This window comes from Pterocles gutturalis, unplaced genomic scaffold, assembly GCF_000699245.1.
Source record: "Pterocles gutturalis isolate BGI_N339 unplaced genomic scaffold, ASM69924v1 scaffold4611, whole genome shotgun sequence".
NCBI lineage: Eukaryota > Metazoa > Chordata > Aves > Pterocliformes > Pteroclidae > Pterocles > Pterocles gutturalis.
The window spans coordinates 161,271-175,921 of NW_010105398.1; the positions used below are offsets into that span (position 1 = coordinate 161,271).

Here is a 14,651-nt window from a genome sequence, read left to right on the forward strand (position 1 = left end):
ACAATGAGGGAATCATTTTATTAGATTATGGAAGACAGCAGCATTACAGTACAAAAAAGTTACAAGAGTAGCAGAAAAAAAGTGTTTTTGGTTTAAATACTCAGGATTATACTGGGGAACATGAGAAGGATAGTACCCTTTTCTAAACTAACTCCTAACCAGGTTATCAAAATAAGTTTTGAATATTTAGCACAAGTAAAAAAGTTACAACAAACATCATTATAAAATGCTTTAATAAATAGTTTCTTTTCTGAAAAGTTTTTATTTTTTTTTAAGAACATGTCAAACAAAAATGTACTAAAACAGAAGAACCTGCAAAGCAAATCCTGTGTTCCTGTATAAAATAACTGGTTTCAAAACATTCATGTTTACATTTTTCTTGGGCCAGAGTTTACACTCTCAAACATCCGCTCCTCTCACTGGTAGGGTAACTAGGTGTATGTAGTGTTATGCTTCTTCAGTAATTAAAATAAACTTTAGTTTGCCCAGTTAATAGCAATAATAAAGCCTTAAAAAAAAACAAACCAAAAACGCATTAGCCTTCCGTTACAAATAACCATTTCTAATGAGGTACTCCCATCTTCTGAGCTTGCCAGCCTTTTTTCTTTAGAGCGAAAGACGAATAAAGCACAACAGAAACAAGATTGAGGAAAATATTGTTCCCTTCATTAGGCCTGTATTTAAATGCAAAAAAGTAATACCACATGTAATAAACATATTCACAAAAGAAAAAAACAATGCCTCGCTATGTTGGTACTGTACAGTAGATGCACCCGTTAGTGTTCTTGAGATGGGCTGAACATGAGGATAAACAAACATTTCTGGATCTATTTACATGTAAGTGGTTATGTTCCTATGCAAATACAAATGACCAACAGATTCCTAACATTGATTGTATTAACATAACTTTCTAATCTGGACATAATACCAAAAAAAGTCTTATAAACTGCCATAAAACCTCCTTTTCTGCAACATAAATTAAAAGGAATGACATGTAAAAAAAAAAGACCAAAATATTTAAGTTATTAAATCAAATATACAGAGTGATTCATTTAATATATACATATTTACAAAAAAAGCACTTTCACTATTAGAAAATAAATTGTGTCAGTTGGGGAACCTAGAGTTCTCACAATTTTACTATATTGATATGGCAGTCTTTGACAGTTGCTATAGAAAAAGTTTAATCTCAAGGCACTTGTCACATGCTTCAATACTGCAATTCTAAAGTAATTAAACAGAAATAAAAAGGCCACTTTTAAACCACAGTTGAAAGATCTCTATAATTTTTTTCTGTTCCTATTACAAAGTGTGTAAGGCAAATTTGGAAAAAAATCTTACAGAAGCTACTAACGTAACAAGTGCGGTGCGCTGCCATTAATAGAGATTCAAAGTCAAGAAAGCAGTTTACAGTTCACACAACGTCCTCAACCAGGAGGTTTTAAAGCCACCATTAAATTAGAGCAAGTAATAAAAAGAAATACATTCTGTAAACAGTGTACAGTCTTTTGTAATAAACTTTACACATATTGAAAATACAACCTCTCCTCTGCCACACAGCGAGTGTATTATAAGTAAACTTTACAAAAATAGCAACTATCAAAGATTACTCATTTTTTTTTCATCTGACAGTCATTGAATAATTTATACAAGGCTAAAGAAACAAAATAAATTTTATTTATTATTATTTTTATTTATTTTTTTTTTTACGCAAAATAAAGAAACTATGAACATTTGACTCCAGATATTTTTAGTCCTTGATGCAAAGTGGAGATGTCAATTTTTCCCCTCCCCAGTAAGTGCAGGCACAGTCTGCCTACATTCCAAATACAGGTTAGTCTCTACTGCCTTCAAAGTTTGATGCATTCACATTTTTTACACATCTGTTGTCCATTTTGCCTATTTGATGGGATTTCTTTACTGGACTGCTCTCTGATGTGTCAGATGCCTTTGTTGGCAAAGGCTTTGCGAGTTTGTGAGAGAGGAATTTGTCCATTTCCTCATCTCTTTCCTCCTCTTCATCCTCCTCTTCCTCATACTCTACATACTCCTCTACTGCATCACAAGTTCTTTTTTGAGGAGATATGAAGTTTTTGCATTCATAACGAATGTCTTTGTTACTGTAAGATCTGTCTATAGGATTTCTTATGGGATTTAAAGGTGCCCACTGGTTATTGGCACCCTCTTCTCTGGGAGGACGACTTCTCTCCCTCTCTTTTCTTCTCTTCCGAGTCCACCACACGCAGATGATTATGCAAGTCAGCCATACAATGCTAAATACCGCACAAAGAATTGGAACCAAATAATCTAGAGGGCAAATGAAAAAAAGTCTTGAGTTAACAGAACTAGATACATATAGCACTGGACATCTGCAAAAGAACCATCCATACATAACTATAGGTTAGCCCTAGAAAGATTTTTAGGAGAAAGGAAATAAGATGTCATTACAGCACAATGATAGCTGTCTGAATGCCCTAGTCAATCTAGAAATACTCTTTATTAGTTTAAACTGAGTTTTCCCTGATTAATGATGGGGGGAGGAGGAGGAAATGCTACAGCTGAGATTTTTTTTTTTCCCCCTCCAACAAACTGGTTATATAAGCAGCATCTCTTTCTCTAGCACCTAAGCTAAGTTGGCTCAGAGAACCTCACTAATGACTCTTAAAGAGAAAAATCTGTCCTTGTAGGAGGCAGGCCATAAAAAGTACTATCCTTCTAAGTTGTTCTACAAGAAGTACTGGCACTTGCATCAGAAATGTGTCCTGCATTTACTATTAGAAAGAAGAGTCCTTTACCATCAAGTCCACAGACATTTATGTATCAACTCTCTCAAAAAGCATTCAGGTTAGAGCTATGTAACCAAATCAATCGTGCACTCTAAGATGTTCCAGTTTTACTTCAGAGTACAGAATTAAAAAAAAAAAGTTGAGGAAATTGCTTCTCTCCACATTCCCAATCACAAACCCCACTAGTGCTCTCCCAGCAACATAAGACCTAAATATTCCTCTGGGAAAGAATTCCTGAAAATTGATGCATGTTTAAACTTTTTTTTTTTTTTCTTCTCATCAAGGGCTTTACTGCTAGGACAGAATAACATTTTTGTATTCTTGATAAGCAAGAATTCACATATGGTAAGAGGCAGTAAGACATGAGGTGGTTTGCTTTTGTGGAGACAGGATTGTTCAAAAGCTCTGCAGATAAATGCTGTCAACATACCACTCTAACCTCCAATCCAAATGGAAATGCCCTCCACAGTCTTAAGACAACTCCTTAGAAAATAACCTGCAAATGGCTGTACAAAACCAGCCATCTGCTTCAACACCATAGTCATTCATTCTAACTTGAAGCATCTTCTAAACATATTCTTAGGTGGATGATGACACACTCTCAAACATTCATTTCTGGTAAAGGAGGATAAACAAACTGTGAACATGGTTGGCCTCAAGGGGTCTAAAAACTGTATTTTAGCAGTTGTGGTAAGGATCATACTCTCAGAAGTAACTGCTATTCTCTCTCATTTTTCATAAGCAATTTAATACTAAACCATGAATGGGAGGGGAGAGGGAGGCTAATACTTCAAGGAAAGAGGAGCTCTTCACACCAGCATCTCTGAGATTAGAATATAAAGCTTGCATTCTCATGGCTATCACATCCATCACTTAAGTCATGTGACTGTGGATCCAAGTTTACTTACTAAAGTACAGAGAGCTGTGTGTATATAGATGCCAAAAAAAGAGTAGTTTTTCTTAAAGTTGGAGGAAATTAATGAAGTGTCTAAACAATCATCTCCATCTAGACACCTGAGCATCCCACAGAAATGAGATTCTCAATACAGACAGGGCTTCACACCACATTTTCTGATAGGTTTCTACCTACCTCACCCAATTAAGGAGTAACAATAACACAAACCAAATCAAAGACCATGAGAGTCCAGGTTACAGTTTACTTCTTCAGAATAACTCCACTTAAAGAACTAGGGGCCAGTGGTCAATATTGAGCATCCATATTAAAATGAGGAGTCTAGACACCATTCTTTAGCACTAGCTCCAAAAGAAGACAAACTCTATCCACATTCTTAGAGAATCTTTCAATCTTCTTGAAGTGGGATGCAAGGTAATCCCCCGTCCCTTTTACCCTAGCATTCAACACACAATCAGAAGAAAGAGAGGCTGAGGTATGTCAGAATCTCACCTCAATTCTTTATCATCTATGCAATTTCTGTTCAAGACAAGAACAAAGCTGGTACAGTCCTCCAAGGGAACTGAGGAAGCAGTACATTTGCAAGGCTTTAACAGATGAAAGGCATTCCTTAGAAGGAAAATGCAACGGAAGTGGAACCAGGCAATTTACTAATTGTCTGGACTATGGGTAGAAGATCTTCCAGAAGACTATGTTGGGGAGGTCTAGCAAAAAGTTGGAAGAATCTCCTACCATTATAAGATTTCCAGTGTGGCTTAGCTGAACTGGAGCCTACCAAAGGTCTTCCACAAGACCTTCTCCTGCCTCAGGGAAGCAGGAACAAAAGCATGCAAAACCTTCAACTGCTTATTTTGGCACAGCTCTTGGAGAACAAATATTCAGAAATGAAGGTCTCTCCAATTGCACCTCATCCTCATCAAGAGGAATGAGCATTACTTTTTAAGCCAGTTGTGTGCTAGTGAGCAAAGTCTTGGATTATCATGGCCAAGTACTGAAAGATACTAAGTATCTTTAACTCTTGTTAAGGTAAATACATAAGCACTTCAGAAGAGAGTTACAATCACACTACGCATCTTTCCCCTCCCCATATTTTCATTACCTCACCAGCCTCAGTTTCTGTAGTGCAGTAGCATCAAAGACTGAGGTTGCATTAAGGTTAATGCAGGAGAATAGGAAAGGATTTGAACAGCACAGGAGAAGAACTCCTGATCTTGTGAAATGTGTACTTAGGCTGGAGAACGGAGTTGGAAGTCAGAGCGAAAACAGTGGCAAGGGTAGATGGGGATGTGACGCTAGGGATGAGGTTAAGTTTAAACTAGCACACAAGCACAGAATCTTAATTTTAAAACCACTTTCCCTTCAGTTAGTAATAGTAAGTAAAGAAACAACTCTATAATTTTCTTCAACATGTAAAGAAAAATAGAAAAGACTGACAGCAGGGGAACATAAAATGCTTACACACACACAGAGGATATATGCATTGGGAACCTTACCTGATGATGAATTGCCAACAACTATGGTCTCTACTTTGACTTCAGTTACTGCCAACATAACAGTGCTGTTTTGCCGCTTAGTGATTGCATTTACTATTGTATTAGCAGCATTCTGGATAAGACTGTTATCTTGTTCATCTCGATGAGGGACAAAAGACTAAAGGGAGCGAAGGGGAAAACCAAAAAGTTATTGCAATCACCTAACTGTGGAAATCTACTTTTTAAATCCAGCTATATCTTAATTGAGTTCACTAGGGTGGATTTCCTGACAGTAGTTATAAACAGTACCCTAAAAGTTTCCTGTAGCAATAGCATGGCTGGCTCTAGGCAAACTGTAGATGCAGACTTGGCGGGCAGCACACCTACTTGTTAATCTAGCATACCTCAAATAAAAGGCAGCTGACTTCCATGTTAGTTACACTGCTGAGCTAAACTTAGTCATAGTGTAGAGCACTTCAAGACGTGGATTATCTAGATAGAAGCTTGGACTAAACAGTCTGCTCTATTTATACCATACACTTTGCTTCTTACATCATGGCTCAGCATGTTCTTTACAGTACTAGTAGATTCAGACAGTTCAGCTTCTGCCTGGATAACCACTTTACTATGAAAATTAACTCTTTATGTGGAGACTAAGCAATATGCAAGCATCAAGTGATTGAGCTGCAAACGCCTCTAAATAGAGTCTTTAGCTCAGTAGAGCAAGTTACTTTATTCTACTCAACTTTCACCTTCTTCTACTTCCCATATAGAATTTATGTATTTAATGAACATCCTGAAACAGCCACAATCTGAACGCAGAGCAGAAACTTCTTTCCATCAACAAGACCCAATCCAGCCACCCACAACCCACTCCTTACTGAGGAGAGCAATAGCCCAAGACTTCTGAAAGAACAGGTAGGCACCTGTTCACTAATTTGGGACGAATTAGTCTTTGGAGTAATTCATCAGGAGATTGTGGTAGCCTTCTACCATTAATGAAACCTGCAGTTTCAGCTACCTACCATCATAGGAAATTGAGACCACAAAATCACTCTGCAGTCAGACTAAACCAGAGATTGCAGTACCTGCATTGCAGTGAAACAAGCTTAAACACCCTCTTCCCCAGCTCAAACTAACAAGAAAACATTTAGATATACATTAATACAAGTCTCATACTTACAATAGCAACTTCCACCGCATTCTCTGTGGAGTAAGATAGATCACATAAAATTATCAGAGTTCTGTCCCTAGAAACAGTCCTAGTAGCTGGTAAATACCGAATTTCAGAACAGATATTTTCAGTTGTAGTCCCCTGTTAGAAGCAAGGGAGATTGTGTGACTTTAGTTCAAGTAAAAAATAGTACATAGAAATAAACATCTTCAGAGCTTTTGCAGTTACTGAGACCTGATGAAGGTGGCAAAAGAAGGCAGCAAGAAAGGGCAGAAAAGTGAAGAATGGGGTTTTGGAATGAAGGGTGAGAAACTGAGCATGCATGACTATCCTAGTACTGTCTGAGCCCATCTTGAAATGTAACAAAATTTAGTTCTTTGAGACTTAAAGAAAACAAAATATTCAGTACAAACCCTAATTCTGCCTCTCCCTTTAGACATAGCACAATTAATATCAACAGAAGAGTCTAATAACAAATGTTGCAAGCTTATGACAGCAAGGAGTCATACTAGAAACATGAATCTTCCACACTCCGACATGGAATATATCCCTACATATATTGCCATACTTCATTAATAATTCTGTTCTCACCTGGGGGACTTTGTCTCCATTAAAAATTAAAGTAATTCTAGCACAGTCATTGTCCAAGTATCCAGAATTAGGCAGACATTTGATATTGAGAGGCAGAGGTTCAGAGGCACTGCATTCTCCCCAGTCCGTGCATGGTGGCTGAAAACATTTCATATAGTTCTCCTGGCATTCTTGACCCATAGGACACTGATTATTTGAATTATCCCAGTGTTTGTGTAACAGACAAGGCTTTTTCCCACACCACACCTAGAAATTTTAAAAAAAGTACTGTTACAGTTAATTGCTCTTAAGCATCAAATCAAACCAAGCAATTCATAGAAGATGGTCGTGATCTACTACTGACCACAAAAAATACATAGTTTGATACTGCTGTGGTCCTAGTAGTACATGGAGTAATTCTTCCACAAAGCAAGAACATTTTGTATGGACAAGAGTAAAAACTGTGCAAAGATTACCCGAGACAGCAGTAACTGGGCATATCTTCTTAGAGACTTACAGGTTTGTCCCAGATAACTAAGTTACACAGAAGTTCAAGCATTTATTTTTAAACTAGTCACCTAGGTTTCTATAATCTAGAAAGATAAACACCTTCACAAGGATTAATTTCTATTTCTCTTCAATATTTATACTGAGATCCTTGCCACAGAACGCTGAAGATGTTAAGAGCTGATGCACGTTGGTGATAAGCAGTGTCATTTCAACCATTCTCCCAAAAGAAAACAGTATGCTGGTACCCCCAAGTGCAGCAAGCTTACAAACACATCTCCATTTCATAATGCACCCTTTAAGATTCTATATACTACTATACAGCTATCAGTTTAGGAACTTATGGGTTTCTTAAAGCACAGTTGTCAGCAAGAAAGTGTATTTGTTCCACTATGCATGAAGGAGCCAAACACCATATATGGCTAAATTGCATTTACCACACCATTTCTGAGATTCTAGTTACCTACAAGCACTGTTATCTTCTGAAGACATCTCACACTTGAAATCAGAACACCTTAAAGGGTCTAAGAGAGCATTTCTAAATGATTAAGTGCAAGATTTAGTATTTCTTTGCCTACATAGTGCATACCCAGCTAAACAAAGTAAGATTAAGGCTAGATAGATTAACCCAGAGATTTTTAAAACTGGTGCTTCCAGTGAAATGTGGGAGACCCCTGTGTGAGGCAATTTTTTTAAGTACTACTAGCACTCATCTGGAACCACCCACCTAGCCCTACAGCTTGTAAGCAGCACTGATCTTGTCTGTCTTGATGTAAACCTGCACAGGAACCACAAATTCACTGAGGAATGCTATCTCAGGAGGGCTGAAAGGCTTGGAGCACCTACAATAACATGTTCAATCTGCATTTAGACTAGTCCTATTTTTTCTAAGTCACAACCACCAGGCTATAGTCTGTAACAAACACACAAAGGCTGTAATTTGCAAATTCATAAACCTACTGAAGGACAATACAAAAAGATGATTACTACCCACTGAAGAAACTTTTTTTCCTACACATCCTTTACCTTGGAACTAATGTTTCACAAAATTAGGAGCTCTAAAACTATGTTTGCAAAACTTTGGCAGAGTGATTTACTTATTCTTTCAAGGATCCAGTTCATATTTCCTTTTCTGCAAAAAGTGCCTGTCTGCTTCTAGAGAGCTTGTTCTAGCAGGTAGACAGCAGGACAGTATCTTATTATTATAAAGACAAGACAGTATCTTATTATTATAAAGACAATCCCATAAGTATTTTTAGAGGAAGTGGTTAGATACTTTTTTCACCTTTTTTTTTTTTTTTTTTTTTAAACAGCAGCAGTTTGGGGAAGACCTATGCAAGAGTCTAGATGGAAAAAAACAAAGATTAACTTATGTATGAAGAACAATAAGTTTGTGTCAGCCAGAAGGACTTAAGAAAATAGGTCAAAATGCCTACCTTGGTGCAGTCAATATGGCCATCCAAACAGTGGCAGTTGTTACATTCTTGATCCCACCTGCTGCCATGGGGAAAGGTTATTCCTTTAAGCCAACACGGCTTTCCAATTCCAATCACTAAGGAAAAAAAAAAAGCACACTCAGATTCTTCACCTCTTCGACACTGAAGCTATACCAATTTAGATCAAAAACTATCAGCTACTGCTCCTTACGCATCAGACCACTGTATATAAACTCTATACCGGCTATGTTGTATCCTACTGTTTTTTAGGTAAAGGTGGACAGCAGATATAGGAATACCTTCTTGGCACCTTGGACCAATTCTTCCAGGTGGACAATTGCATCGATATCCGTTTATTTCATCTATACAAGTGGCACCATATCCACATGGGGAAGACTGGCATTCATCAATATCTAGATAGAAAAATAGGTAAAAGTCAATATCAGGAACACAGAACATTGTAATTAAACATTTGTGAGATGTAATCTGAAAACACCTGCTTTTCTAACAAGCGAAGGGCAGTTCAGCTTCAGGATTAACCTCCTAATTGGACAGTTCTACCATTGCGGCAGTAACCTTTAATGGTTTTCTCATAATTGCACCCTAATTTAAATTCTGGTGGATCAAAGAAGCAGTCATACGTTGGCTCATCTCACAGAGCAGAGGCACTGGACAGCTGAAGGTGCTAATGTCTTCTCCGCATTCAGCTACAGAACTGAAGTCCCACATCCTTTTCTGGCACTAATCTCTGACATTTAGGCTTCCTAGAAAAGCACACGCTTTTCAGGAAGTTACCACAGCGCAAGAACTGAACAATGAATGGGCTCAACAGCGGTCAAGACTTACTGCAATACAATTCACCATAAGGAAGAAGGGTAGTAGTTTAGTTTGTAACAGACATTTGATGTAACTTTTCTTAATAACCTTGAAATAGCACGTAGATTAATTTAGTACATACACATTTAGCACAAAAGCCTCTTAAAACCGAAAAAACAACCTTCACAAATTCAGAGGCTTAGCCATAGAAATCTTCTGAAAAAGGCAGGGAAGCACAGTCCACTCAGATGCACAGTAATGTGTTATTTGTTATCCTGGGGAAGTGACAAGTTCTTGAACTGATGTCAGTCACAACTGATGTTGTGAAAACAGCAGTTCTTAACTGATGCACAGTATCAGCTCATCTTCTGTGTTTAAAGGACTTGACTTAAAGTTAATGTGATAAATGGTAGCAGTGAGACTGTTATCCATGTAGGCAATAGAAAATACCAAGTGGATGTGGGAGGTCTTTTGGTTCTACTCTAGCTTCCTTCAGAAGTACTCTAAGATGAAGTCTATGCAAATACAGAAGCATCTACTACTACAGGGTTTAACTACTCTTTCCTCATCTCTTCAAGCCATATTGGTTTAAGATTCTCCAACCTCTGTATGCTGGAAAAAAGTGACTGTTACACTCTATTTCTGTTATCAGCACCAGAGCTGAATTTTTGTCAGTTACTCCCTTTGTCTATGCCAGTCTAAATAAGGAAAAAAAAAAGTCAGCATTTCCACTACAAATGCACAGTATCTGGCTTTGACTTACAAATAGTCCTCTCTGCATTTCTTGTCTGGAAAAGGAGAATTCAATACCCCTCATGGAGTGTCGGGATCTAGATATACAATTATCTGCCATCCCTGGTTTTATATCCAGAGATCACAAAGCTGATGCTACCGCAAGTGCTATAGTCACTCCTTGACTAGAGGTGTTGGCTCATTTACTATCTGCCAGAATCAAGTTGAAAGAACACCACCATACTGATGGAGTGGAAGGACCAAGCCCAACAGCGTTGAGGCTCTAGAAGACTCAAAGTCTGATCTTCCAAAGAGGGATAAGTAAAAATAAGGCATCTACCACATTCAAGTCAAAATAGTAACATTCCACTAAAAAAAAAAAAAAAAAGGACTCTTCCACAGAAGTCTTAGGGTCTTTTCTGGAGGAGAGAAACTGAAAAGGGGGAAGAACAACTGCAGTGCAACAGGTTTGTTTTATAGCTTTGAAAGACCTTTATCATACTTCTCTATGTTATTCACTTGCCAGTACTATGTTCCTGGTGTTTGTTTTCATTTGTGATGTCTCAGTGGATTTCAGTTTCTAGTATTAAACACTTAGTGGTATCTGTCATCTTTAACAAGTTGCTTATCAAGAAAAATACTCAAGTTTCTATGAAGCCAGCACCCCAGAACCTTCATAAACGTCTGAAAAAATCCAACCACCAAGTCTTTGAGTATAGTTTAAGCCAGCTCCTTTCAGTTACATTTAATGAAGAGACAAACATAAGTTACCATTATTTACAAGGAATCAGTACCTGGCTGACTGACAGGTGGCTTCTGCTTCATTATTTGGAATTCAGCTAACCTAACGCAAAAAGGGTCACAAGGTATTCTTTCCAATTTCTGTGTCACAATGGTATAGCCTTTCAGGTCTTTACCTATACAGGTACTTACTAATTCTGCAGTCAGGACCAGCAAACCCAGGCGCACATTCACATCGAAACCAATTCACACCATCAACACAGATGCCTCCATTGTAACTGTAAAAATAAGAAATCTATCATTACACCCAGCGTTCTCAGGATAGATTCACTAATCTAAAGATGAGCAAAAAACATAGGTCTCATGCAGCGAGTTCAAATGCAAGTTTCTAGTATGCCTATTTATGGTATTTTCTCAATATTCAATAATGAAGAATTAAAAAGTCCCTGCTAATTAATAATACAAGTCTATGTACAAAGCTATCTACATTGTTTCATTAGTCTCTAATTAAAGCTTTGTTAAACATTCTGCTGCTTTTTAGAGGGGTGATCTATTCCCATCAACAGGGAAAGCACATAGTTAGATAAACAATATTGCTTAGTAGGTCACCTATTAAAATAGCAACTTTCCTAGGAAGTGCATGCTTGTGTGGGGAAGTATATCAACAGAACTCAAGGGGGGATAAAGCAGCACTGTAAAGCAAATACAGAGAAAGCCCCAGCTTCGGCATCCACAACTTCTCTGGGCAAACTGTTCCAGCACCTCACCACCCTCACAGTAAACAATTTATTCCTCGTATCTAATCTAAATCTACCCTCTTTCAGCTTAAAACTGTTACCCCTTGTCCTATCGCTACACTCCCTGATCAAGAGTGCCTCCCCATCTCTCCTGCAACCACCTCTAAGTACTGGGAGGCTGCTATAAGGTCTCCCCAAAGCCTTCTCTTCTCCAGGCTGAACACCCCCCACTGTCTCAGCCTGTCCTCATATGGGAGGTGCTCCAGCCCTCTGACCATCTTCGTGGCCCTCCTCTGGACCCGCTCCAACAGGTCCATAATTTTCCTGTGCTGAGGACTCCAGAGCTGGATGCAGCACTGCAGGTGGGATCTGCTGGTTGTGCTTCTTCTGATGCAGCCCAGGACACAGCTGGCTTTCTGGGCTGCCATCACACATTGCTGGGTCACATTCAGCTTCTCATCAACCAACACTCCCAAGTCTTTTTCCTCAGGGCTGCTCTCAATCCATTCACCACCCAGCCTCTATTTGTGCTTGAGATTGCCCCAACCTAGGTGCAGGACCTTGCACTTGGCCTTGCTGAACTTCATGACACTTGCACAGGCCTATTTTTTATTCTAAAACTCAATTATTGATGCTTGAAATGTTATCAAGTCTGATTCATTTCACATCACAGTAATTTACTATTCAGTTATGGCACAAAGGCTATACTAAAATAGTTTAATCTGTTAATCTAACAATCAGCTAAGGATTGTTTTGTGGTCTTTGTTGCTGTAAAGGAATAGATAAGTCACGGCAAAAAATTGTTTTAAGACTTTTACAGAGGCTGGCTTCAATTATTTTAGGGCAGATTTCGTTCTAAACTGGAATGGAAATCCATATATTGTGCTCACTTTTATTTTCACAATAGGTACAGAACTGGAGAAGTCTGCATACTTACCATGGGTGAGGGTTGCAGTCATTGGTATCTATAAAAAAGAATAGAGACCAGTGTAACTAGTGGCATATTTGTTTTCTAATGTATAATATTATAGTTCAAGAGACACTATATTTGGTAAGGAAAAAAAAATTAGCTTAGATATTTTTTCCCTTCTATGTTATGACTTGGAAAAAAAATCAAAATCAAAGTTGCAGGCTTTACTCCACCTAACCAGTTCACTGTATTGGTATGTCAAAGTAGTTAACTGCTATCCTCAGGAAATGACGGAATATATACTACTGCCTGCCCTTCCACATACTTTTCATTATTCAAATTAGTATTTCTGTGAGGATTTTTTTCTTTTGCTATGCACATGTTCCCAAAAACTATATTTCTATAGCAGCCTGCAAGTCTTGTTTGGCAGAGACTAGGTGCAAAAACAAGTATGACAAGTTCTTCATTCATTACTCAAGCATCATCTTCTTTACCTACCTCCCACCCCGATTCAGATATTTTGGCACATGAACTCTATAAACTTGCTTTGTTTCCGTTAACTGCTTTGTGCCAGACACTCTTAATTTCCCAGGGGAATGCAGGGAAAGAAAAGAGAAAAGCCTTACTCTGTGTGCATGTACGTCCTTCCCACCCATCTTTGCAGATGCAAGAAAAGGAATCTCCACTGCCAACGCATGTTCCACCATTCATGCAAGGGTTTGGCATACAGCTGCTGTTTTTAGCTTTGAAAACAGAAGATAGGTCTCTATTTAGCACAGAAAACAAAAAGTGTGCATCATCTGGATATGTCAGTATCATAATACTGAACAGCATTTAAATCAACAGTGCAAGACTTACAAGAAGGTTAAAAGGCTCCAAAAAATAGTCACATCACACAATCATCTCTCACCTACCATCACCATCATCCCAATTCATTTGGTTGATTGAACCATGAAGTTTTATAAAAAAAGATTATCTATTATTTCCCTATCTGTGTAAACATCCTTTCAAATACTACTTTGAATTCCTACTTTGTCAATGAGTTACCCAGGTCATGAGGTGTACTTCATAAAGAAATACTGGTAATTAAAATTCAGATTTTGATTAAGTGTCACAATTGTATCTAAAAAGTAGAAAAAAAATATGAAAAATTACCTTCATCCAACTTCTTGGTCCTAATGGAAGTTTTATATTCAGAAAAATGTTCCATGAAGACTACATTCAATCCCCAGAAAGATCAAGAGTAGTTCCCTACAGCAGGCAGTAACCTTGAAAATCCCCTACAAAGAACCACCTCATTTCGTTTTTCCCAAGTATGTTTGTGATCAAGAGGCATATGAGCAGACTTATTCACTTTATGAACCTTCAAGCAAAGAAGGGGAATAACTTCCCAAGAAAATCTTTACAGAGGGTCTCTAAAGACTAATAGAGAAGTCAAGACAAGTCCAAGTGTTCAAAATCTGCTTAGGAGAAGCCACATAAAAGACCATGCAAGCAGCTTCCTGAGAACAGCTTCCTAAAAATCAGCATCATGTGAGGTGAGTGCAAGAAATCACTCAACTTCAGTCACCAGCCAACTGCAACAGCTTTGAACTAGCCAGCTAGAAGAACAGCACCTATTTACTGAACAGTTAGGTATTACTTAAACATTTCTCTACCTCTTCTGGTTTTATGTGGAGATGATTTAAAAAGCTTACCAGTGTTGCAAGTACTTCCTATCCATTCTGGAGGACACAAACAGCGGAATGTATCTCCATCATCGTAGCATGTTCCACCATTGCTGCAAGTATTTGCATCACATTGGTATTCACCTATACATCAAAATAAAACTGTTTTAATTTCCATTGGTCCTGCTGA

At 38.0% G+C, this 14,651-nt stretch overlaps 1 protein-coding gene across 1 annotated transcript in view; it reads right to left on the reverse strand.

Moving 5' to 3' along the window:
• Positions 1-1,268: 1,268 nt before the first annotated feature.
• JAG2 (jagged 2) overlaps positions 1,269-14,651 on the reverse strand; it is a 42,018-nt gene continuing 28,635 nt past the window's right edge. The window contains exons 15-24 of the mRNA XM_010087374.1: positions 14,492-14,605; positions 13,421-13,537; positions 12,822-12,849; positions 11,340-11,425; positions 9,158-9,271; positions 8,859-8,974; positions 6,937-7,182; positions 6,355-6,486; positions 5,193-5,349; positions 1,269-2,307 (exon numbers count right to left, since the gene is read on the reverse strand). Of these exons, the coding sequence (XP_010085676.1) occupies positions 1,835-2,307; positions 5,193-5,349; positions 6,355-6,486; positions 6,937-7,182; positions 8,859-8,974; positions 9,158-9,271; positions 11,340-11,425; positions 12,822-12,849; positions 13,421-13,537; positions 14,492-14,605 (1,583 nt within the window). The 3' untranslated portion in view covers positions 1,269-1,834. The remainder of the gene's footprint in view (positions 2,308-5,192; positions 5,350-6,354; positions 6,487-6,936; positions 7,183-8,858; positions 8,975-9,157; positions 9,272-11,339; positions 11,426-12,821; positions 12,850-13,420; positions 13,538-14,491; positions 14,606-14,651) is intronic.